We start from the raw sequence: 26,019 nt of genomic DNA, 5'->3' as shown, positions 1-26,019 counted from the left end.
TAAGCAGCACTACCAACAGTAGAAACCAGGCCATTTCCTTGTTTTTAATTTCGACTTAGATATTTGAAAACCAGGGTATTTATTGACTTCGTGAGCAAGGTCTTGTCAAGGCTGCAACTAACTTATAAACAAAAAGATCAACAGTAAAAAATGTATGCAAGGCAGGCTATGTTTATGATCTTCTGACAGCAAATGTATAACTAGAGAATATTTACCACTCATCCACAGAGCCTAACGAAGCACAGTTAGGATGGCAGGCATTCCATCCAGCAAGCGGAGAATACCGTCGATGTCTCAGTTTCATGGAGAATAGAACTGTTGAAGTTGCATCTTCTGTAACAAAGGCCATTTGATTTTTCCCTCCCTTCAGTCAAAATAGCAAAACTGTAATCAGACCACAGATTTCCACTTTTCTTAAACTAATGTTAATTTAATGGGTAATTTTCCCAACAGCTCTAGATCTAGGTTGTGCAGAGCTACACTGCCCCCTCTAAAATCAATCTGTTTCATGAATTGCGGGATATGAACTACAGTTAATTGATGTTTGTTGCAAGGCAAAATGATTTATAGTGTCTAATAAGCCTTCAGAACTCAGAGTCTTGTTCCTAGGAGCTTTCTGGAGTAGCAGAATCCTGTGGCACACAAGTCTATTTGTAGAGGCTACTGAAAACCCAATATATACTTTGCCATAGAATATGGTCCAGCTTTAGGCAGGATGAAGCACCAAGCAACAGAAATACCTCCACAGTTATGTCTGGTAATGGTTAGCTGAAAGGCTGCTATGTGAGAAGGCTGAAATACATCCCAGATTTTAGACCAAAGCATGCTTTCCAATTTCTGAATGTTCATTTCTATTTCTGAAAGCTGCATTACTGCGTTCGCCAAAAAAGGCATATGGAGTTTCAACAACTCTCTATGTTGCACATTACTAACTTACATGTGAAAAGGCATTTTTTAAAATTGCATCATTTTAGATCATATGTTCAGGTCCATTCACAGCTTCCTTCCCAAGCCAACTCCCTGCCCCCATTCTCATTTTTCTTGCCTAGATATTGGGATTTTCTACAAAGCTCATATTTTTCTTAGCATCTTTAGGAGTCTTAGAGGGTACCCTGAATACACAGAATCTGCTTTATCTTCTGCAGCTTTCCAGATTCCTCCAGACAATTCAACTTTGTGTCTTGAAGCTCCTTATGTTATTTGAATGAAAAACAAGACAGTTCTATTCCTAAAACCTAGGGTTAAAAATCTTCTTTGCTAAGAGAGCTCATGGGTGGGTGTGTGCATGCACGTGGATGCTCATGCATCTAGAGGTCAAAGGTTAATGTTGGGTGTATTTTTCAGTTGCTGTCCATCTTTTTTTTTTTTAAAGACAAGTTCTTTCACCAATTCTGGAGCTCATTGATTCAATGAGACTGGCTGGCCAGTAAGTTCTAGGGATCTGCCTTTTCACATTCCTATGCCCAGATTTTATGTAGGTGGTAGGAATCTAAACCTGGGTCCTCACACCTTTCTTATTGAGCCATCTCTTAAATGTCTTTGCTATTATAGAATATCTGAGTGTTGCTTACTTCTTCATACAGAGAAGAGGTTCATTTATCATATAGCTTTGGAGACTGAGTCTAAGGCATGCCCATCTGTTCTAATCTTCCTGTTGGCTACATTAGAACATGCCAGACAAGCAAAACAGCAATCAGCCAGGTACAGAAGGGCCTGACACTTAGTAACAACACATCTTCCAGAGAACTCACTTTCTCTGCTAGACCTTTTTAAATCACTTCTGAGGGTCGCTGGTGACAGGACACATTCTATCAGGCCTACCTCATAAGGTTGCTCCACCTGTACCCACTGGAAACTAAGTTTCTAACACATAAACTTTGGGGAGCATACTTCAGTTGCTTGTAAACCATTAGTGCTCCCAAATGCATCATAAAGCTTCTCACTTCAGAGAAAAGATAACTCAGGGTCTTTAGACTGTCCCACATCCTGCTGCTGGATATTCAAAGGATACTGGGCTGGACTGTTTCTCACACTTCTCTGTACTTCCTTCAGTCACTATTCCCCTTCCTTTCCAAGTTAGCAATTCATTGCATTTTTGTCTCGGAGCACAATGACATATTTCTGAAGATGTGAAGTCCCCACAGAGTCTTGTTCATGACTTGAATTCCATTGTCTTATCACCTTCCCTTCCACCTAGAAAACATTCCAGCAAATGTGGGCATGTAACTGGATGGCAACTTCCACATACTCGATGAATTATTTCTCAGGTTACCAAAAAGTTACTAATGCTTTTCAATTACTTATAAGAGCTATATTTGAAACTCATAAATTGAACTATTGTGTTTTAAAACAAAATCCATGGTTCTAGTATCAGAAAAATAAAAATAAGCATGGATCTTGGGTCCCTAGAAATTAGTTATAAATATATGACTCAAATGGGTACAGTACCCCAACCCCTTATGTAGATGTCTTGTTAAATAAGAAACAGAGCCAATTGAGGTCAGAGCAATAGCTGAGAGCTGAAAACCTTACCCTTCACTGCTGCTCTGTCTTTCCTCTCCGCTAGAGAGCTACTTCCTGTGTCCTGTCTTTTATATAGAGTTTCTGTTCTGCCTTCTCATTGGTTGTAAACCCAGCCACATGACCTCCTCGTCATTGCATGTCTGTACAGATCTCCAGGTCTTCTATGATTGGTATTAAGATTAAAGGTGTGTGTCACCATGCTGGCTGTATCCTTGAACACACAGAGATCCTGCCTAGCTCTGCCTCCCAAGTGCTGGGATTAAAGGTGTGTATCACCACCACCCAGCTTCTGCTAAGGCTTGCTCTGGTTCCAAGGCAACTTTATTAACATACAAATAAAATCACATTTCAGAACAAATAAAATATCACTATACCCTTATTCTCTTTGGCTGAAAGTAGGGAGTAGGGAGAAAATGTTATTCATCATTTTGTGGCTTGAGTGTTTCTCTGTTATAAAGTGTGTGTGGTGGGGAAATAAGTGTTTATTTCAGCATCTACTAGAAGGGCTGAAATAAACTCATTTTTACAACCTGGAAAACAGTACATGTTGTCCTTGCACTCCCATCCCACTCATAAATACTTGAAGAAGAAGGCATAGAGGACGATGCAGTCCATATTTTTGAGATGATTTTCCAAGAAGTCATATTTGAGCTGTACATGTAACTTACATGTTACACATTCTTGAAGGAAGACCGCAAAATCAGTAACACACACTCACTTCATGATATTTTCAGATTAGCCAGTCTCTCCCTATTTCCTGGAGGGTCTACCTTTTCTCCAGGAGTGGGCATTGGCCCCACAAGAATAAAAAGTATTAAAAGAGATGAAAACAGCACATTCACATGAGAATAATTAGACATGGAGCTAACCAAGTACATGAGACTGTATTCAGTATAATCAGATCCAGAGGGCTTCACACAGATAAAGGCTCATCTATATTCAAAGGAAATGGCTCCTCTAAGCTTCCCCCTGATGGGCACAAGTGCCACCCTTTCTCTATACAATACTAGAAACCTAGGTACAATGTTCAGCTCTGCCTTTTACTTTGGCTTTTACATTCAGTCTGCTAAAAAGCAGTAATTCTTAATTCTCCCTTTGCCTCTCTCTCCCCTCAATGCCTTGTTAATTCATTGTTGACTCATTTGATACTTATTGCTTAATACCTAGATGCCAGGAACACTTCTACACATAGTATCTTCACTGATTTCTTTTGTTAATTTGTTAATATCAAGAGAACGGCAGGACTGAGTCACTTACTAGCTGGATAGTTAGGCGATAACTCACCTGTCCATCTTCAGTTGGTTTCAGTCTTTATAAAATGGGGACATTCCCTGCCTGCCCCCCACTTAAATGGAGCCATAGGAAAGAGGACTGAAAACATTTTGCAATAACAAAAGACATAATCATTAATTCCTTTGTAAACTTTTAAAATATCCTGGATAAAAACGAAGCCAACAGGTCTGGAGAAGAGAATGATTGGTTCCAGTTGTGTGATGGGGGGAGGCTATTGGTACACAGGACTGTCTGGGCAGGTATAACTGATGTTGTTCTGCAGACATTTACACACCCGACACTGAAGACTCTGGGGCAAAGAAGCTAAAACAAACAAACAAACAAACAAACAAAACCAAGATAGTGCTAGTTGGTTAGAAAGGATCTGAAGCATAGAAAGCAGAAGGAAGTTTGAGAAAGCTAGGCTTCAATAAACCTTGGGCTTTATTGAAGGGCTCTACTAAAGGAAAGAAGAAGGGGTGAGGAAGGGAGACAGATGGAAGAAGTGCTGGAGGGGAGAAGCTCCAGGCTTTAGCAACTTGCACCTCATAGTGGAGTAGGGGCAGGTGAGGGACTCAGCTGAGAAAAATGTGGTCCCCTCAGAATTGCACTGGAAAGCCATGCTTATTTATTTATTTATTTATTTATTTATTTATTTACTTACTTATTTATTTGTTTATTTATTTATTCATTAATTTATTTGCTTTTATTTATGTATGTATGTATGTATGTATGTATGTATGTATTTATTTATTTATTTATTTATACCAAGGAAGGCGGTGCTTTTCCATTAAAATAAAATGGGTTTGATACTGAAATGTGATTCAGAAATACACATATCTTGGTGAACATATTGAATATATATGAAAAATAAATACTGATCCACAAAAGTATATGCTAAGAGTTTTGAAGAGATGGCCGCCCATGAAGATTTCTCCAGGTTCATGTGCGTGACTGATGGACAGAACCCTAACATCACAGAGATGCTAAAAGAGCCATGATAGAGGCTGCCATCCCAGTTGTCCTGCTCTGCGAAGGCTATTGTTCTCATGCTGTTTTCTTTAGTTCTGCCGAGAGGGCTGAAAGAGGATCTGACTTTTTCATCATGACCCCAAAAGGTGATGGCAGCATTTCTGAGACCTGGAAACATGGTGGTCCCCTTTGTAGAGTTCGTGGATCCATGTTTTGTCTCCTGCTGACAGGAGGGCTCAGATTTCTGGCTTTCATGGTCTGTAACTTATGAAGTGATAAGATTATATTTTCTGCAGAATTCTGTGCCCAGATTATTTATTAATGGTGTTGTCTAATCAAGTTCTTCTAGGACTTTTAAACTCTTTATTTTTTTGAGGAATAATTTTTATGCTTGTTTTTGAAATTTATAGTTTATTTCAGTCTGCAAAGATGCATTTCACATTTCATGATATTTTAGTCTAATTCACTACCAAAACAAGTCACAGAGATAATTTTAAATGCCAAGAGAATAACAACTCTGTTATAGGCTTGAAGGTTTAAGCATATCATTTTGATAGTATGGAGTATAACTCCTTAACAATGTGCAGACCTGTGTGGCTCAGTATGGTACCCTTTAGCCACATGTGGCTATGACAATTTAAATTAGCTATAATTAATCAAACCATAAAGTCAGGTCTTCAGGTCCATGGGCCAGCTGCTGAGCAGGCCTTTGTGTAGGCCTTTTGTGGCTTTTCTACTTGACCACATGAATATCGACCATTTCTTTGACCACAGAAAGGTGTAGTGTACAGTGCTAGCTAACACAATTGTTACACATAAATGAAAGAACTTGCCTCAAGCCCGGATGTTTCCATTTACTCCACAGTCAGACCAAGTGTTTGTATGGCATATGATCATTAATATTGCTGAAAATGTGGACCAGCCGGGCTAAGCCAATTTGACAGCTGTTCACAGATACACCCCATGGTCAAAACCCAAGAATAGCTTCTGTCATCCCTGTGACCAAGGTCAGTAGGGGAGAATGACTCTTACTTTTCCATCCCCACCCTCAAGAGGCCATATTATTCCTTTGAAATTGAAATTATTCTGTAGGCCCCTGGGGTGTCAAATTTCCTCAAGGAAATTCACTTTATTTTATATTATTTGTTGGAGTTTATTTCTGCTTGAAATTTGTAAACAGCAACACGCATAAACACACATACACACTTTAAAGTAGGTGATTCTATCATGTCTCCAAAGCAACAAGTCTTCCCTATTTCTTTAACACAGCACAAGAACCTCCCGGGGGACAAGTGGGGCAGAGGCCATCACCCGTAGCTACTGCTGCAAGGGTCCAGGATTCACTGTCCCTACAACACAGTGAATAACATGATTAAACAAATGTTTTGGAGCATTTCAGAAATAGTTTGCTGTTCTGCAATTTGTTGGACTGAAAGATAATATTCAGCAGATCCAAGAAAAACCTTGGAAGACCGGGCCTTCCACAATCACTATGGTTTTGGCTTCAGGTTACAATAATGATAAATTCAATTATCAGCTATCACAGAGCATAAAATGAACCCTTATAATAGCTCCTGGAAGGAAAGAAAACTAAGATGCAAGGCACCTGATCTTGCTGATTCTATTCCGGAGACTTCATCAAAATATCTCTTGACTATAAACAATGTTAGAGCTAAATTCATCTTGCAAAGATCAAACATTTCAGGGCACTGACTTTTAAAGCTAAATAGACTGATGCCCCTGTGAGTTGGAGACTGTTTGGTAAACCTGGCTAATTAAAGCACTTAACAAATGAGGAATCCACCCTCTAAATCTCCTGTTGGTACTAGAAAATTCTCATTTGCTCTTTCAGAGGGATAATCAATTGAAGGGCACATTTTTCTTTTCTTTGTTCTTTCCCATCAATTTTAATGGGTACAGGACATCCGTCACACAAAATGTAATGGGACAAGAAGATGGATGAAGCCACTAGTCACAGGACAGAAACATCCTGAGGAGGTGATTGTGGCAGTGCCGAGTTCAACAATATGGCCTGGACATATTTAGTGAGTGTGACTGTGCGGCTGTATGACTTGGGATTAGCACCGTACATGATTCATCACATTTCCACACGTCACACTTTCAAAGTCACTCTCCCCAAACATGCTCTAGTGGCATGCTTCAGAAAATGATTTAAACTAACCATGGCATGGATAAAGAGGAGAAGAATCTTCTAACCTTAAGGAGCCAGAGTATCCCCTGTAAGTGACTAAAATCCTTTCAGAAGGAACATTTTATTACAGACCAGAAAGTAGGCCCCACGATACAAGTTGAACTGGTATATCCTGAGGGATGCTGAGTGCTGAGATCCCCTCTTCAGAACCAAGTACTCTCTCCTCATAGCTGAGACATAGGTCTGACATCACTGTGCTTAGCTTGAGGGAGCCACCTGGTTCAAAGCTGCTGCCACTCAACTGGGCAAGCACATCCAGGAGCAGGTAAGGCAGTTATGCAGAGGCCTGCCTGCTTTCCCTGGCTGAAGACCTCTGTAAGGCTAGCTCAGCCTCAGCCTCTCTTCCTTCTCATCCCCCCTGCCCAGTCCTCTCCTCTTTCCCTATCTGCTGTTGTTACTGACACTGTATGCTGTACATTGTTTCTGTACTGAACTTGCACAGATGAAAAGATTTTTTTATTTACATTTAAAAATCAAAGCATTATATGCATAATATTTTAAGAAAGGAGTTTGAGTCTAGTAGGCCTTACTAAAGATATCAGCACATTCCAGGCAGGCCTCATTTGCTAGGAATCATGGGCCATTTCAGTAGACCCAAGATAACACCAGGATGATATGATCACTTATTGCATGCTATTTATAACTACTGAGATAATGGTACTGATGTAGAAATAGATACTTCTTAAGGTCCTATTAGCCATCTCTCTGTTGCTTGTGCACTTTCTAAAAGCAGTGATTTGGTACAGGATATTAAAAACTAAACCTTTAGGGGTTGGGGATTTAGCTCAGTGGTAGACCGCTTGCCTAGCAAGTGCGAGGCCCTGGGTTCGATCCTCAGCTCAAAAACAAACAAACAAACAAACAAACAAACAAACAAACACAAAAACTAAACCTTCATGAAATAGATCAATAGAAGAGTCTACAACTCAAATGAGTAAGTATCTTTCCCTCTTTTAGAATTTTCCACAACTTCTGAACCACAGATCATTCTGGCCAGGATGCTGTGACTACTTCAAAGGAGCCAAAGCAAAGTAAACTTCAAAGGGCAGAACCAGATTTGAAATTGTTTTGGCGATGTGGCAGAAAATGACAACTGGGTATTTGTGGGGGGCAGGGAGAGGAGGGGCACACTTGGGCACAGCCATTAGCATGCTGATGATAAAGTCACTGATGTGCTCAAAAACATGGTATGGACAGTGCCAGTGTCTCAGTCAGAAGTCTTTAGTTTGCTAAGATTATCACATGAGTATGATCACCTTAGAAATAGCAGGCAAGATATTTGTGTACCTGTGGTGATATTTTATTTGTGCTCTAACAAATAAAGCTTGCATGGGGATCAGAGGAAAAAGCCAGCCATTATATTAAGCACAGAGGTCAGGCAATTGTAGCACATGCTTTTAATCCTAGCATTCAGGAGGCAGACATTCAAGGCCACACTGGGAACAGAGCCAGATGTGGTGGCACACTCCTTTAATCCCAGCACTAGTCAAACATTGAGGTTTGCAGGTCTGTACAGATAGACAGGAAGTGATGTAGCTGGGCAGAGAGAGGAAGTAAGATGGCAGGACACAGAAAGTTATATAAGTGTGAATATACAGGAAGTAGCTCTCTCTTCAGATTGGGATTTTCATAGAGGTAATCCAGTGCTTAGAGCAGTTCAACTGAGACCCTCAGGGGTAAGGACTCAGAGGATTTTAATCTGAGGATTCATGGAAACAGGATCAGCTGAGGAATTGGAGAGGTGAGGTTGGCTGTGACTTTTTCTGTTTCTCTGATCTTTCAGCGTTCACCCGGATATCTGGCTCTGAGTTTTTTATTAATAAGACCATTTAGCAATTTGTGTTACATGTACCCACTTCCTTCAAAGTCTTGTATTACTCTCTTGGGTCAGTTATGAGATCTCAATTCTCTTTTCCTGCAGAACAGGGCCTGGTCACCTTGCTGTCTGTTGAGAGCAGAGAGAGTTGTGAGAGATTCTTAGGTCTATTTTGTATCAATGTGCATCCAAAATGAGCTAGAAACCTGGACAAAGATATCTATTCTATGTCAGTCACTCTTAGCTATACTTATTAATATAATAATTATAACATTTATACATTTCTGGAGGGCACTGATCCTTGCTCACATGGGACTGGAAAGGGCTAACCAGTCAGTCTGTGCCAGTGAAAGTGGAGCTTATTTTTATGTAGCTTTTACTCCCAACTTTATACATGAATATATTAAATGGAAACTGTCCTGACCTACCTTTTGATTGTATCAACTAACTTTACTCAGTATATTATGATTCAATGCTGAATAAAATGTAAGCATTTTAACTTCAGTGGTCAGAAAACTTCTGTAAAGTTTGGATAAATCTACCTTCAAACAGGGACATTACCTTTACATGTAGCTTCTCAAATTGTTACTATTAATAAAACAGTAAAGCATGACCCTCCTCCCTATCCCCCCTGTTCCCCCACCCTCCCAATCCCCACCTCCAGTAAAGCACCACCCTTTCCCACCCCTCCTGATTTTCCTGGAGTAGGGTGAGCTTCTGCTTTGGCAAAGCAAATATGCTTGGTATTTTGTTAGCATTTATCTCAGAGTTAATCATGGGATCAGAAACTTGGACTTAAAACACAAACTTCTACCCTTTCTGAATGAATGGCCTACATAAAGTTATCTGTGGGCCATGAGCCCCTGTCCTGCAAAGCTTGACTGACTCTCACTGTTTAAGGTAGATTAACTTCACTTTAACTACATTCTTCATGGATTGAAAAATCTTGGCTTTTAAAATCATAGCTACAATAAATAAAATATAGTTTTCTGTTCTTGGAAAAAAATGTGTTCTTAAATGGAATTAGATTTTATGTATACCTTAAGTTTTAAAAAATATTTTCATGGCCTTTGTTTTCTATGTTCTTAACTAACATATTAGCAATGAATAAATTTTCACATCAGTGCTAGACTAGCTGAAACCCAAAGGCATCATCATTAAGGCAATTGCAGGCAGTTTACACCTTATTTTACGTCATCACCTTAAATTCTTGTTAATCTGAAGATGAGCACGTGTGAAGATAAATAGTTCAACCATCCAAGCACATTTTACTATCCCATTCGTGGTTATAAATAATTTAAAATAAAACAAACATAGTAAACTACCCTCACACCAAATATTTCATTCAATTTTACAGCATGGGAGGGAGCAAAACAAAAATGATGATAGATACCAAATCAATAATCAATTCATTGAATCATGCACAGAGGAATGTTCTTTTATTATGTAAAAAGGAGACATGTCCTATCTTAAGTACTCAATTTAAATGTCCGTCTATACCACAGCAAATCATCACAGAAAGCCACCCGAGACCTTTGATTCTTTTTTACCTACTCTGCAGTTGTTTGAACAACCCATATTACTAGATCTGGCCACACAGAGGGGACAAAACCCCATCTCATTTGACTTCTGTGTCATCTTCATCACACCATTCTGCTGACATCACCTAGTTACTTGTTGTAGAGTCAAGAAGCACCTGTGTGGGCACTGGGTTTGACTCTCAGGATGCCAAGATAGAAGACACAGTCTTTAGTCTGCAGAAATCTGGAGGCCACTGAAAATCATGCAGATACAAAGAGAGATCGGATGGCTGAACACCCTGGCTGTCATGATAGAACTCTCATCCAGGGACTGATGGAAGCAGATGCAGATAGCCATGGCCAGGCCCAAGGTGGAGCTCTGGGAGTCCAATTGGCAAGAAAGAGGAAGGATTATATGAGCAAGACATATTGAGACCATGATTGGAAAAAGCACAAGGACAAATAGCCAAACTACCGGAAACACATGAACTGTGAACCAGTAGCTGAGGAGCCCCCATGGAATTGGACCAGGCCCTCTGGATAAGTGAGGTAGTTGATTAGCTTGAACTGTTTGGGAGGCCCTCAGGCAGTGGGACCAGGACCTGTCCTTGGTGCATGAGAAGGCTTTTTGGAACCTAGAGCCTATGCTGAGACATTTTGCTCAGCCTTGGTATAGGGAAGAGGGGACTGGACCTGCTTAGGTTGAGTCTACCAAGGCTGGGCTGACTCCCCAGGGGAGACCTTGCCTTGGAGGAATTGGGGGTGGATTGGGGGAAGGGCTATGGTGGGAGGAGGGAGGATGGTGGAATCCGTGGCTGATACTTGAAATTAAGTTAATTATAAAATTAAAAATATTAAAAAACAAACAAACAAACAAAGTGAGCCTTTAACATCTGTCATGGCAGAAATAGAAAGCACTGTATATTTTGGAAAGAGAAAAGTGAGTTTACTCATGTCAAGTATTCCCAGGAAGATTACCTGGGAAAAATTATCCCAGACTCACACCCTGAAGAGTTCGACAACTTACTTAAAGAGTACTGGGGATGCCTCTCCTCTTCCTAGTCCAGTGGTTCCCAACCTTCCTAATGCTGTGACCCTTTAATATAGTTCCTCACGTTGTGGTGATGCCCAACCATAAGATTACTTTTGTTGCTACTTCATAACTATAATATTGCTACTCTTACAGATTGTAATATGAAAATCTGATATGCAGGATATCCGATATGCGGCCCCTGTGAAAGGGTAGTCCCACCACCAAAGGGGTTGAAGCCCACAGATTGAGAACAGCTTTCCTAGACTAAGCCTGTTTTAGGTACCTGCTCCTGCTCAGACACCATGTGAGATGGTGACATGGCCACATTGAAGCAGAGCTAAGCACAAACAGAAATATCTGGCTGTGTTTGAACTGTGGAGCGCTGCTGAAGAGTAGGGCTGAGAAGAGCGAGAGTCTCTGGGTTGGGTCAGAGAAAGGCTTCAGGAAGTGAACCTGGAACAGAGTCACAAGAACCAAGGGTTTTGTTTTTTTGAATGAGTTTAGACACTGTGGGCAAAAAGGATTTTCTGTTGAAGGACCACAAGATGGGAAAGTTTATTGTATTTGCAAATAGGGATTTACAGTTGGGTTTGGCTAAAACGTGGGCTGTTAGGAGAGGAAGTCAAGAGACTGAGAAGGATATGTATGCCAGATATGGATTTATAGAAAGTCAGGAAAGAGAGTCAATCTCTCATATTAATAGTCTTTCATAGAGGAGAGAATGTGATTTAAGTGAATCAAAGAAATGGTGAAATTGGTCATAGAAAATAGGTATTTTTTTCTCCATACATCAGAAGAGGATTTAGGGTGAATCTGTGGAATGAAAAATTTAAATAGTGTCTCTTATCCTATTTCTTTTCCTTTTTCCTCTTTTCCATGCATGCCATATCACCATTCTTGGCTTTTTTGTTTTTGTTTTTGGTTTTTTTTTGGTGTTTGTTTGTTTATGATGGGGTCTTTTGAAGCCGTAACTAATTATTCATAAAATTATCAATAAAAAATTGGGAATCAGGTATTGGGGTAAGAATCTGAAAGATCAGAGAAGCAGGGGAACAGCCTCTTGTGACTCCCTTCTTCTTCTGTTCCTTCCTCCAAAAGGGTCAAGATCTTCTCTCAGCCCCACCTTGCTATTTCCTGCCTCTTATCTGTCTACAGTCCTCCAAACGTCTATGGTTAATTTTGGTCAGCAAATGGCTAGCTCTGCCCTCTCACCCCAAGCAAGCTTTACTTGTCAGAACACAACCAAAATATCACACAATGGTCTTGCTAGATGGTGCTCAAACGGTGTCAGACTCACGATTGTGTGTCTCAGCCTCCCAAGTGCTGGGTTATAGGCTTGTATCGCCACACTTGACTCCTTCATTTTCTCCTTCATTAATCAGATATTCACCAATTGCTCAGTAGTTGTGGATCAGTTCAAAAGGAATGGAACATGTGGTTCTATAATAACCTTAACAAGGACATTACCATTAGCTAGATATTTATTTGAAATTCAAGTTGTTCCCCTTGCTAGCATTATGAATTTGTCTTGAGATTACTTTGTGTTTCTGTTTTCTTACCTGTTGAATGGGTACAGTGTTGTTATCCCCCAAGGTCATTGTTAGATTGAAATGAGATTAAAACTTCAAGAGCTAGTACTTCTGGCATTCCTGGAATATTTTATGCTCTTTAAACTTATCATCTTATTTAATCCTCAACCACATACTTCAAGGTTGACATTAATCCATTAAAAAATGGCTAATGAAGTTGTATAACTAAATGGCAATTTTTAAATATTTTGCAATATACCCCACAAGACAATTTAGAAGAACTTTCTCACTGGGGTCACACTTGCATAGGCAAAACCACCTTCAAACTAGAAATGTAAGTCACTAAGGAAGTACAGAGAATGCTTGAGGAACGGATGATACACTCATCCACTGTTGATCAGCTGGGCATACTTGTACTTCTTTAAGTGTCTCCACATGTTCTATGATCTGATTTGCTTGTTTCTGGTTGCATCCTTCAGGTGCATAGTACCCTGTGATCATATCACCAGGGCCATTTATTTTGCAAGGCAAGGCTATCAGTGCTAATCTCATCTCAGACTTCAGTCAAGTTTTTCTTGATATGCCTTATCAGTCTTCTTCTCATGACTGCTTTTACAATAGATCCTAGTCTCCAAATGCCTTCAACTGAATGGATTTACAGGCAGAACATGAGTGTGAGCTTGACTTTGGCTCTTAATGAAGACCATCCTCTTACGATCCCATAGTAATCACTGCCATGTTGCTTCCCAAAGTTCCTTAGACTGCCTATCCCATGTAGAAATGCCTTTCAGCATGCTATGGTGTCTCAGTCTGCCTTGTTATTACATCATGCTGATCCACTCCTTGAAGACTGCCTTTTGACTTATGTTTCTTTTGTATTCTCCATACAGTCTATTAGAATGTTGAACACAACGCAAGTGTAGCATAATTACTCAGGATTATTTAGTACACTCTCTCAAACTTTTTTTTACTTAAAAGATTAATATGAACACTGATTATAATGATGGTCTTTCATTTATGATTTATTAAGCTGTAATGTTTCAGAAATTTCTCTTTGTTCACATATCTTGAAAGCATCATTTTCTTAAATAAAGGTACTTGGAACTGATTCTTATGAGACTTGGGAATGAGTGGTTAGTTCAGAAAAAATATCTAATTGAGATGAGAGCAAGCTTTTTTTTTTAAGCTACAGTTTTTCTATAAAGCTACATAAGGCAGGGGGAGAAAGGGCTTTACAATGGCATAAAGAACCATAAGGCGAGATTTACAGCTTGTTACAGAGTAGCACAAATTAGCAATTAGCTGTTATGTGTGGAAACACCAGACAACATGGGGCTGCTACTGTTTAAGCTTTTTATTGAAGGAACAATGAACTCTTCATAATAACCCTTTAAAGCTGGTATTCCATATTGGGAGAGATAGGATTAAGAAAGAAGAAATTGCTATGGTATAAAGGAGATGAGACAGATTATAATGATGTCTATAGAAATGGGTCCTTAGGAAACACAGCTGAACCTGCATTACTAGAATTGTAAATGTGAAGACAGAACTGTCACCCAGTGGCTCCTCAATCTATGAGTTACAAGAAGACGTTTGTTAAGAATGATGCGCAAACTTCTGAAGATGCATGCTCTAGATTGGGTAAAGATGAAAGTTGTTGGTGGATAATTAACTGAGGGGGAAGACCCTGCTCTGGCTCCTGTTCCCAGTCATGAATCCTGAACATTTCCAGGGCACAGATCAATCACAGAACCACAACCCAGGGCCTCTTCTTGATTGCCTACTGATTTAATTCTGCTGCCTTCCTTCATCATTTAGTAAGATTGATTGAGCACCCAATTAAATGACTTGTGAAGATTCAATATGTGAGAATCTACTTATATAAAATGAATGTACTGAACGCTGATTGCTGTAGAAGGATTTTTCACTATCAATTAATCTTTATACTTAATTACTTAACTCTTATAAAGTTAAGAAACTACTATTTGCTAAAGATATGCAGTCATTTGTTACTAGCTAACATGCCTGGAAATGGATACTAATTGTACATATGTTAAATAATTATGTAAATCACATAATATATCTTAGAAATCTTTTCAATAAAAACTGAAATTAAAGGAGTTTTCTAATTAGATTATCCTACTCACCTTAACAAACAACTTGAATAGTACAATATTTTGGCATTCCTACAATTTGGTTTTCAGTAACATGTCTCTCCCGTGTGTAACCTAACAAGGAAAGTATTTTCATCTAAATAGCTGTGCAATTAGAGGTGACTGACCTCCAATGTCCAGATCAATTAAGTAAGTGGCAGGAATTTAAGTAACGATACACATCTTAGTGAAATGTGCTATTTTGATCTTTTCAGTAGGGAAAGACACTTACTTATTAAACTTACATAAATTAAGTAGAATTATTAAAATACTTTTAATTTTTCTTGCATTTATTTATTTGTTTGCTTTTCAGTGTGTGTGTGCACATGTGTGCCAACCATAGTGTGTGTGTGTGTGTGTGTGTGTGTGTGTGTGTGTGTGTGTGTGTGTGTATAGAGATGAGAGGACAATCTTGGCCCAGTTTACTCTACCATATGGGTTCCAAGGGTCAAATGCAGGTCATCATGATTTGTGGCAGGCACCTTTAGACATCCTGCTGATTTTCAAAATATTTATTTTTTATAAAAAGTCTTTTCTAGAACTAATACTGAAGTATTCTTAAATGTCTTGGATTGAAGAGGGTCTAGATAAGGGAACTAAGATATATTTTGTGGTGCAGAGGATTGAACCCAGGCTCTTGGACATGATAGGCAAGCATGTTGCCACTGAGCAACACTCCCCATTCTCCATGCTGCATATTTAACCCACCACTATCTGAACATGGTGGCTGGAGATCTTAATTTTAAAAGGAAAGCAAAGAAAACTTTCAACTTTAATAATTGCAATTTTAAGTAATTTTGTAATCCAAAGAGAAACACTACATTCACATGTTAGCAGCAACTCTATCTCTGGTAATCTGCCCTATCTTAACTTCAGGGATGTACAGCAGATCTACCTTGCTGTTTAATCTCTTTCTGGATTCTTCTTCCTCATTTCCATACTAACATGCTCTGTAATCACTATATAAGGTGCCTCAGTAAGTGCACTTTGAGACAGAATGAAGTGTGCTCCTTACCAAGTATAACCCTTGAAGTATGTGTGTGTGTGTGTGTGTGTGTGTGTGTGTGTGTGTGTGTGTGTGTGTGTGTAAGTTGGATTGGGCAGCATGGCTGAACTGTGAGGTAGGACCAATAGCAGCTGCAGGGAACACCTGAGTTCAAATGACACTCACAGTGTTCCAGGTCTGACCACCAAGATGGCAGGTCCCCTTTGCATGTTTTATGTTTTCATCTGTCATCTCTGGATATGGAGCTTCAAGGAAGAGGACTGACCTTGGGTGGGCTCTATAGCTAAGAAGCCCACGAAGGGCCAGCAGTAACATCTTTAGCTGTCTGGACTCCCAGTAGCGGGGGCCAATGGTCCTTCCGGAGAAGGGCTGTGGGAACCCATGACAAATAACTCTTTGCTCTTCCCCATCACTCCAAAGCACTGTCTGTTCTGGTCGCTTTCTAACTCCCTCTTCTTATAGCTCCTCCCACAAGTCGGGTCATTCTCAGCCCACAACAAGTTCTGTTTTCTGTTTTACTTTCTTCTCCTTTGTTGTTCTTCGGTGGTGTCTTCATGACTTCTCCATGAGTCTCGAAGAGTTCTTCCCTCTTCTTAGTTCTGCTCTCTTGCCTGGGTGCACAGCTCCAATAGGTGTATGTCAAGGTTTTGCTTACAATATTTGGTATTCCACTTTTGGGCTCTCATGACTGAGACCAGAAGTCACATTAACAGCTTCCTTTCCATTTCTAGGACTCACTTTACCTCTCTTACTGCCCTCTTTGTCAGCATGAGCACATATACTCTCAGAAGCCAGACACCTATTGGCTTTGTCTCCACCTGGTCTCCAGGTTCCCTCTTCACATGTTCTATCTACACAGACTGGCCCCTGGCAATGGCTTCCTAGTTGGTTTCGCTTGATGGATTCTTGCTGAGGCATACCATCCACCAGTCTAAAATACAAACCCAACCTCTCACTTCTCTCTACCCTTCATTCTTCCCTCCCTCCAAAGAAAAGGGGGAGGAGGAGGAGGAGGAGGAGGAGGAGGAGGAGGAGGAGGAGGAGGAAACAAAAATCAGACAACAGGGACTCTCCAGTTTAGTCTAACCCATTCTCAGGCCATTCTAGAGTCCCCCTCCCTCTTTCGGCTTTTTTAACACTTGCTTAGAGCTCTCCTATGCCAGATATTTTCCAATGCACCACCTGTTTGTCACCTCTGTGGATTTCTTCTATTATTCCATTTTCAGTTTTCCTCTGCCTCTCACCTGACCCCGTCTCTGTCGTTCTGACACCTTTGCCCTCCTTCAGCCCCACATTGGTGGATCTTCACTTAAAAGATGATAAAACACTATGCTTGTGTAAGACACACAAGTCCCCCCTCTGCTGTCTGTCAGTCTGTGTATTTCTCAAAAGGACTCTCTTTGTGTTCCCAATCATAAAGGCCAGCTCTTGACATATTTTTAAGAAGCCTCTGTTTACAGGAAGCTTATTGAATTGAATAGCATGTCTAGAGTTCTTGTTACCTGTTAGATAATCAACAAAAGTGAGACATTATTGGAACATGTGTTCACTTACTCTTCTGGCAAATAAAATGGATGTTTATTACAGGGATGTGTTGAGAACAGCAAAACAAGATCACTTGTTGACAACTCAGGACTTATTCTTTGAGCTTCTCTTTGCAAAAAAACCACCTATTTGATTTCCCTGATGTCCCTGATTCTCATGTGTGGCTGGCTTTTTTGTTTGTTTGTTTTGTTTTTGAGACAGGCTTTCTCTGTGTAGCTTTGCGCTTTTCCTGGAATTCACTCTGTAGCCCAGGCTGGCCTTGAACTCAGAGATCTGCCTGCCTCTGCCTCTGGAGTGCTGGGATTAAAGGTGTGGGCCACCACTGCCTGGCATGGCCTGCTTTTTATAGTCAACTATATGTGTTAGGCTCCTCAGTCTAAGCAAAACACCATGTATTTCTTCCTGCTACACTCCTATTACTAATGATCTGTTTTCTAGACTATATTTGTGAGACTAGAAAACATTTTTTTTTAAATACCCATTTTCTTTCTTTCTTTTTTTTTTTTAAAGTATTTTTATTTTATAATTAACTTAATTTCACATATCAGTTACGGATTCTACCATCTTCCCTCCTCCCATCCCCCATTCCTCCTCCCCCCATTCCCACCTCCTCCAAGGCAAGGTCTCCTCTGGGGAGTCAGCCCAGCCTGATAGACTCAGCCAAAGCAGGTCCAGTCCCCTCCTCCCTACACCAAGGCTGAGCAAAATGTCTCAGCATAGGCCCCAGGCTCCAAAAAAGCCAGCCCATGTAGGAAGGACAGGTCTCAGCTCCACTGCCTGGGGACCTCCCAAACAGTTCAAGTTAATCAACTGTCTCACTTATCCAGAGGGCCTGATCCAGTTCCATGGGGGCTCCTCAGCTAATTGGTTCATAGTTCATGTGTTTCTACTAGTTTGGCTATTTGTCCCTGTGCTTTTTCCAATCATGGTCTCAATATCACTCGCTCATACAATCCTTCCTTGAAAAACCAACCAACCAACCAACCAAACAAACAAACAAAAAACCAACAACAACAAACAAAAAAACCCCAACAAAACAAAAAACCCTCAGAGACTGGAAAACATTTTAAATGAACCTCCAATCATGTGCGTGCCCTTGGTCTAAGCAGCTTCCATGGATGTGGCTGTGAATGGGATGGTTTGATTCTAAAGCCGTGGGTTAGAAAGGCATCATGGGTCATAAGAACACAAGAGCACCTGACCTGCCTTCCACAAACTTCCAATTCATTCATAAAAAGGTGACCATACTGCCAGACAGACATAGAGAAAGAGTTTTAATGGTACAAAGAACTACCCTAAGCACCCTGCAGGGATACTAGCTCACTTGAGCTCCTGCCTCTGCTAGGCCTTAACCTTCTTCCTAATTGATTACATTCCCCAAGCTAGCCACCAAGGTCTAGTCCCTTATTTGCTCATTTCCTCCTCCTGAGGCTGACTAACAAGGTCCATCAATCAGAAGCCCCCTTTGATTCACCCAATTAACATGCCCAATTAAAATTAAGCACCTAATCCTAACACAAGACTTCTCCTTGTATCTCTATAAACTGCCATTTTCCTATGTGCCATGTCTGTCTCCTCTCTATCCAGAGGCAGTCCTTTGTCCTCCAAGACAAATGCCACTGCCCCTCCCCCTTATTCCTGTCCCCCTCTTCCTTGTCCTCTGGTTTTTGTCTTTGTATCTTATTCCCTGCCCTCTGTCCCTTTAGGGCAATTAAATCTCCTTGGACAACTTGGTCTTATGGTATGTTGAGCGAACTTTGAGGTTTCCTACAACCTTGTGGGGTGGGGGTGCAGAATTTCTTTTCACTGATAATTTCTAAAATTTTTATGTTCAAGGATGAATTTGAATTGTTAGTGATAAGGAAATATGACTGGGGGTGGCCAAAGGTACTAAGCTCCAAGGGCACAGATTGGGAAACTGATTTAAAGCAAGGAAAAGGGTCTTCAGGAATTGCACTTTGTACCTGGAGAAGAACAATGAGACAACTGTATCATTTCCTAGTCACAGGGAACCATTCAAGTTGGAGAAAATTATAACCGCATAGTGGTCAGGGTAGGCAGCCCACTAACTAATCCTAAAGTAGACATTCTTAGTGCAATGGCAGAGAGAGTAAATAAAAGGTGTGGTGAGGAGGTGGAAGCCAGGGTGACATAGAAGTATAATCCTCCGGAAGGCCACTGTGTGAATAAACACCACATTGATATCTATTTCCAGTCAGTGGCTCTAAAAGCAATGAGACTAGAGTTTGGAAATATGGTGAGAGTTGGTAAGAATTCCAAGTTGGGATTGCATACTGTGAGGCAAAGGTATCTGAAGGTTCCCCAGTAGGTCCCAGAGAAAGGGAACTATGAACGTATATGGATTCGAGAATCACTGCAAGCTAAGAAAGACCATAGCCTATTAATACTGAAAACTACAGGACACAAGGCCAGTGAGACAGCTAAGCACTGTTGCCAAGCCAGATGGCCCCAGTTGGATCTCCAGAAAACATGATAGAAGGAAAGACCAACCTCAGTGGTCCCTTGACTGCCACACATGGCATAGTACACACCTGCCTGAACATACACACAGAGAGGCAGACAGACATAAACACATAACAAACAAAAAAGTTCTTAAGAGATAGAAAAGGATTTTTCTCCGTTTTGGAGAAAGCACCCAGGACAGTACTTAGAACACAGGAAGAGATCATTAGTATTAGTGTTTAGGGTTTTGTTTTGTTTTGTTTTTTTGAGTAAGGCTACTACACTGCAGTCTATACAATACTTAAACTTCCAGCAACCCTCCTGCCTCAGCCTCCAAATACTTGAATTATAGGCATCAGCCTCCATGCCCTGTGGTGTTTGTGTTGCTTTCTGCTCAGGTTATATCCAGTTCATGTGGCAGATTCACAGATGCCAGTGGGCAAGGAGGCAGACCTCTTTGCTGGCCCCAGTTATTCAAATAAATAAAAGAACCCTGTCTTGCATAAAATTATCCCTTCAAAAGGGAACAGTTTCACAACTGTGGCTCTGCACAGAGACCCACACTACCTCACTTCTAGCTTCCTGAAGTTGAAGGCAAGTTAATTTCTTTCCTCTAATGTGGCTAGGAAGAACAGAGCTTTGCCTTGTTTCCCTTCTAAACATTAAATAAAAACTTTTATACATACCTTTTGGTAGAAAGAACATGAACTTTTAAACATTAGCTCTTCATTTTAAGACTTGGCTCAATGCTACTAAGCATGCCATTGATGCTTTTATCATTTAATCAATCAAAAAGTTACACTGAGTTTATACGAACAACGAGGTTAACAAACTGTTAGATTAGGCACCAGTGTTGGGTGTCACTCAAGAGAACAGGTGCTAATAGGGACGGAAATGCCTGACCAGCTTAAGCACTGGCATGGTGCAGGTGGTCCTTTAATCACATTAATACAAAATGGGCGATTCAGCTTTTGTCAATAGCAGGGCATTGTTCAAAGCCCCCACTTATTAATTCTTAAGAGGTTAATGAATAACCTACTTTGCATAAAATAAATCACTGCAGAAAACAGTAGTGTCCCTGGCACATGAAAAAGTTATCAGATGAAAGGTACATGACATTGCCTGGTGGGAAGGTCACCTTATCTGTCCCAGCCCTGGAGTCACCTTTGTGGCTTCATGCTAGACCCTGACCCACCCAACCACAGCTGAAAATAATTTTCTTGAGGTGACATTCCATCTCTTCTGCCAACTGCAAGTCGTGGCTCCTCTATGAAAGCAAAAAATATCACCAAAATAGAAAGGACACCGTCTGCCTGAGTAGGTTGTTAAGGCTGCCTCAACTGGGCTCCTCAGGGAGCACACTTACTACCTCTTTTCCCAAAGTCATAACCCTGCTTATCAGCTCACTAAATCCAGAGAGGAAAAGCAGAAAGTTCCAAACCATAATGAGCCTATCAGAAAGAAACATGCATCTTGCATCTTGTGGGAACACATTATATAGTCAATGCTAATTTTGCATCATCACACCCTCCTCCCCACATAAGCCAGAATGTTCCTCAGCTATTAAAACTTACAAAGAAACAAAGACGCAGGTGATATGGGAATAACAAGTATACAAATATACAGTCTGGGGGCAGGCAGGTGCGCACTGCTTCATCTCAATGCACTTGCTAGAAATCAGGCTCCAGTCTCGAGGAGATTCTGTGAACTGTATCCTCTCTAACAGGGGCAGCTAAGGGCTCTCCCAAACACCTGGTTAAGAATGTACAGACTTTCATGTTCTGAGCTGCCTTTCCTCCAAATAAAAACAGAAAAGAGTTTGCAGCCCCTCAGTGTATTATATGAGCCTATCGTTGCTTTCCTTTGATACCTTATCTATCCATTAACTCAATAAAATAGACAGCAAAGCTGGGGATGCGCTGCAGGAGGGCCCCTCTTGGAAAATGCAGGCAAGACCTTTAAGCTGAGGTTTTAACTTATCTAATAAAAGCCAGTTAAATGGAAGCTAATCCTTCATTTCACCCTTTTATTAAAGACCATAAGTACTACAGCTTGGGAGTAGAGAGAATAAAATAAACGGATGGAGTACAGGCAGAAGCAATAAGGAAGGAGGCTTAGCTGTTTGCTCATGGTTTGGGAAGCACTTGAAGGCAAACTCACAGAGAAGCATTCTCCAAATCCATAACAAAGGCTCCTGCTTCCTAGCAGGCACAGTGCTGCGTGCTGGATGCAGTATCCCTGCCCTTCTAGGACATAAACATCATGTGCCAGGCGTAATTGGGGAGGGGTGCGCGTTCCCACCATCACCACCACACTTTGCTTTTATATTATTTGGACTTGAGATGTAAAAACCACCACCAACAGATAGATGAACCCACTTCCCTGCTCCTGGACCACAGAAAAACCAACGCTGGAAGTCCAACTCTAAGAAGCAAACTAAGGAGAGTGCTCCACCTGGAGACTGTTTTCAAGAGTTGAAGGCAAGCATCCAGGAAACAGGCTTTACTTCAGCTCACTCTTCCAAGTTTATAGGTTTTCTTTTCTAAGGGAAAGCCAAAGGTATAGCCCCCCAGTGTAATTAACAATGTTAATCTTCTTTTTCCTCTCTCTGGTGATAAAGGAATCATTTTTTATATTTAATTAATGCAGAGGATCATTTTGGAAACTGCCTAATGAGCCTCTGATCACATTACCATGAAAATGTGCATTAACATTGCAACTGAGGAGGCTGTTTCATGTGTAGCAAATCCACTTTGTAATTAGCCCACTGTGAAATGAATCACGTCTGGGGGCATCAGAGGGAGCCAGTAAGCAGTGGGCACTTGGCTACTGCTGGGCCATAGACCACCAATGTCCCAAGCAGTGCCTTCTCACAGCAATACTGTCTAAAAACGAAAGTGGCCCTGTCATATTTGGGGCAGACCAGAAAAGGGGAAAAATAAACTTTATTCTGCCAGATGAGACATTTGCATGTGAGCAATGAACAAATAGTAATGAACAGTTACATTAAAATTATGGAAGCTGACTAGGTTCCTTATTTTTTTTAGCCAGAAAAGCCCTCAGATATGCATTAAAGAGACGTTGAATTTGTATGATTTTTCCCTAAGTCATACATGCACACTGCAATGCACACTCTTGCAATTGATTTATAGTGCTAAATAGACAGATAATAGAACTAGGCTCCAAGAATAGATTGTAAAATATAATTCCTTTTTATCTTTCTTATGACATGTCATGTTGTTTCCTTTATACAAAAATACCAAGTCTTTCTCTTAAACCAAAGCAAAAAAAAAAAAAAAAATCTCATTAATCAAATAATTTCCTCTGGCTAACCAGATTTGGCAAGAAACTTTTCCTGTCTATTCAAAATCACTGAGACCACAGACCTATTAACTCCCAGTAGTTATGCAGACAATGATACAATTGATTTTCAAATGTCAACATGATCCCCAAACCAAAGAGGTCTCTTAAAAGATTACAGTCAGGGATCTCAGAGCTGTTCCTCTGACTTGACAGACATCTTGGCAGCAGATCCTCAAAATGTTAAAAGAATCCCACAGGAAGTCATCTGAAGGGGGAGTGGTGAGAAAACTGAAAACCGCCACCCAAATGTCAAATAAAAAGCCCCCAAACAGCAAGTCTGCCCTCGACTCCGAAATGCAATGAAAGACAAAAAAAAAAAAAAAAAATCAAGCAAGCCAGAAATCGTTTCCCATTGCTCAGATGAACACAAAGCCTGGCTGCTTTGGTTGCTGCTGCGTGCAGACCTGCACTCACCTGGGAAACTTCGTACAGCAGTTTGTAGTGTTCCTCTCTTTTCTGAAAAGTGCACAAATTGCAGCCCATTCTAGGAAGCAGAGAGAGAGCACAAATCTTCCAGTTTCCCCAGAACTGCAAGGCAAGTGAACTGAAAGGGAATCACCCTCCAGTCTTGACTAGTGTTTATCATCAGTCACTTCGGTCCAGAAACAGACAAACCGCTGTTAGCTGAAGGCAGAAGCCAGGGTGCATGCTCTCCGCGTTCCCGAAGTATCTTGCGCTCACGATACACACAGAGTTTCCAGTCAGTTCATGGCAACACTCCCCCTGTCTCTGCATCAGTGCACATGACTACACAGATTCCAGCTCATGAATATTAATAGTGCCTCATTGATTATTTATGACAGAACATGTTAGCAGGGTGGGGTGTCATAGCTGCTGCTGATGACAGATGAATATTCACTAATTAAGAGGCAAATGTAGTGTGGTTAAACAAAATTCACTTGTGTCAATACCATCTCTGTTTATTAAGGATACAGGGGTTGAACGTAGGGCATTTTAAAAGAGCACACATTTAATTTCTCCATTGATACAAGCTTCTAATATGGTAATAAAAAATTGAGAAACAAAAATTACTTAGTTCACAACTCTGTGTTTTGCAACAAAGAAATGTTTTCAACATTATTTAATATAGGGAGGATGAATAAGAGGGATTATTTAAATTAAGAAAACAAACCCAGAAACAAATGAAAATTATGGAGTTGATATGGGAAAGGATGAGAGTGTGTGTGTCTATGTGTGTCTATGTGTGTGTGTGTGGGGGGGGTTCTTTCAGTTTTCATTTTTACCCTATAGAAATGATTGAGTGGATTATCTGTAAAGACCAGCACCCTGAGAAAATGCAAGGCACAGTCTCCTACTGCAAAGAAAGATCATTTAAGCACATGATACTGGCACAAATAATAAATATTTTAATTAGATAATAAGGGCATGTCCATTAAATAGACATTTGAAGCACCATAATGCATGTAGATCTATATTTAAAAATTAGATAAATACAATGTACTTCCTCAGATAAATTACCAACATATATAGTATTTATGCTAATTTTATTAAAGTCATATATAATATTTCAGGATGCTGACATTGGAGATATTTACATTCTACTGTAATGCACAATAACTCCATTTGTGATTCTGTATTTGGAATTCATAAGATGCAAAGGTGAACACAGACTTAAAGATGAAGCTCAGATCTGCAAATAATAGAATTAATCCACTTAATTCCACACTCACAAATAGTTACTTTGGGCCCCAAGGTAGTAAGTAGTGTTTTGGGTCCTTTAAAAATATACTACAAACAGCCAAAGCAGATTAGTAAAAGACAATTCCTTTTGTTGCAACACTGACTTGTCTAAAATCTCTGTTAATTAAGAAGTATGTCCTTGTCCCAGTGCATTTTAAACTGGACAGAATATCAGATACATTTGAAAGGGAAAAAAATATACTCATGCCTTTGTTTAGGGATCACAGTGGATTTTGGAGATGTTTAATTTCTGAACATTTCTCTATAGACACTTTTTGGAGTCTAAATTCCTAAAAGTGCTTTGTCAAATGTTTAGAATAGTTAACAGGAAATCAATCCAATGAGTACTAATTTTTAACACATCAGCTTTGTGACTAGCAGCACCTCAACTCCAGCAAGTAGCCTGAGATGAGCAGTCATTGTTGGCCATTTCCTTGGGGAGATAATAATCTGATTATCTGGGCCTCATTTCACCTAACAGCCTGGATGGAAGCCAAGATTCGGGACCTTCCTGAAAGTGGAATTATAATCAACGGTACTCATGTGAACGAATTTTGCCAGGACATCCTGCAAATTAGAAACCACTTGTAGGAGACTTTAATTAAGACTTGATTTCTTTATGGGACAAATGTATTTAAGATACACTTGTCTCAGGGAATTCTATGGTGCCCACAAACAGAAGCAAATATTCTAAGTGTAGAAGAAACAATACCTTTGATATTATCAGGATTGAAGATGTTGGAGCTCATCTCTTTCTTCCAAGCACACACTGATTTTATTTGGAAGTTTCTAAGCTAAATTTAAGTGAGTTATGGATTCTCAGATACTGATGTTCAGTACTTAAATATCCAGGTCAAGGGATCAGAGTACAATAAGACAAGGATGGCTCATTCACTCATTTCAGACGGTTC

General features: G+C 40.3%; 1 protein-coding gene across 3 annotated transcripts in view; it reads right to left on the bottom strand.

Moving 5' to 3' along the window:
* Positions 1 to 26,019, bottom strand: part of Pdzrn4 (PDZ domain containing ring finger 4) — a 365,789-nt gene that overhangs the window by 131,005 nt on the left and 208,765 nt on the right. The window contains exon 1 of one of the 3 annotated variants that reach the window (XM_036209003.1): positions 23,822 to 24,132. The exons of the other annotated variants lie outside the window; for them this stretch is intronic. Within the exon in view, the coding sequence (XP_036064896.1) occupies positions 23,822 to 23,890 (69 nt within the window). The 5' untranslated portion in view covers positions 23,891 to 24,132. Of the gene's footprint in view, positions 1 to 23,821; positions 24,133 to 26,019 lie in introns of those variants that run through there. 3 annotated transcript variants of the gene reach the window in all.

Source organism: Onychomys torridus, chromosome 16 (genome assembly GCF_903995425.1).
Source record: "Onychomys torridus chromosome 16, mOncTor1.1, whole genome shotgun sequence".
Classification (NCBI taxonomy): Eukaryota; Metazoa; Chordata; class Mammalia; order Rodentia; family Cricetidae; genus Onychomys; species Onychomys torridus.
The sequence above is the reverse complement of the archived record's forward strand: the minus strand, read 5'-3'. Positions and strand labels throughout refer to the sequence as shown.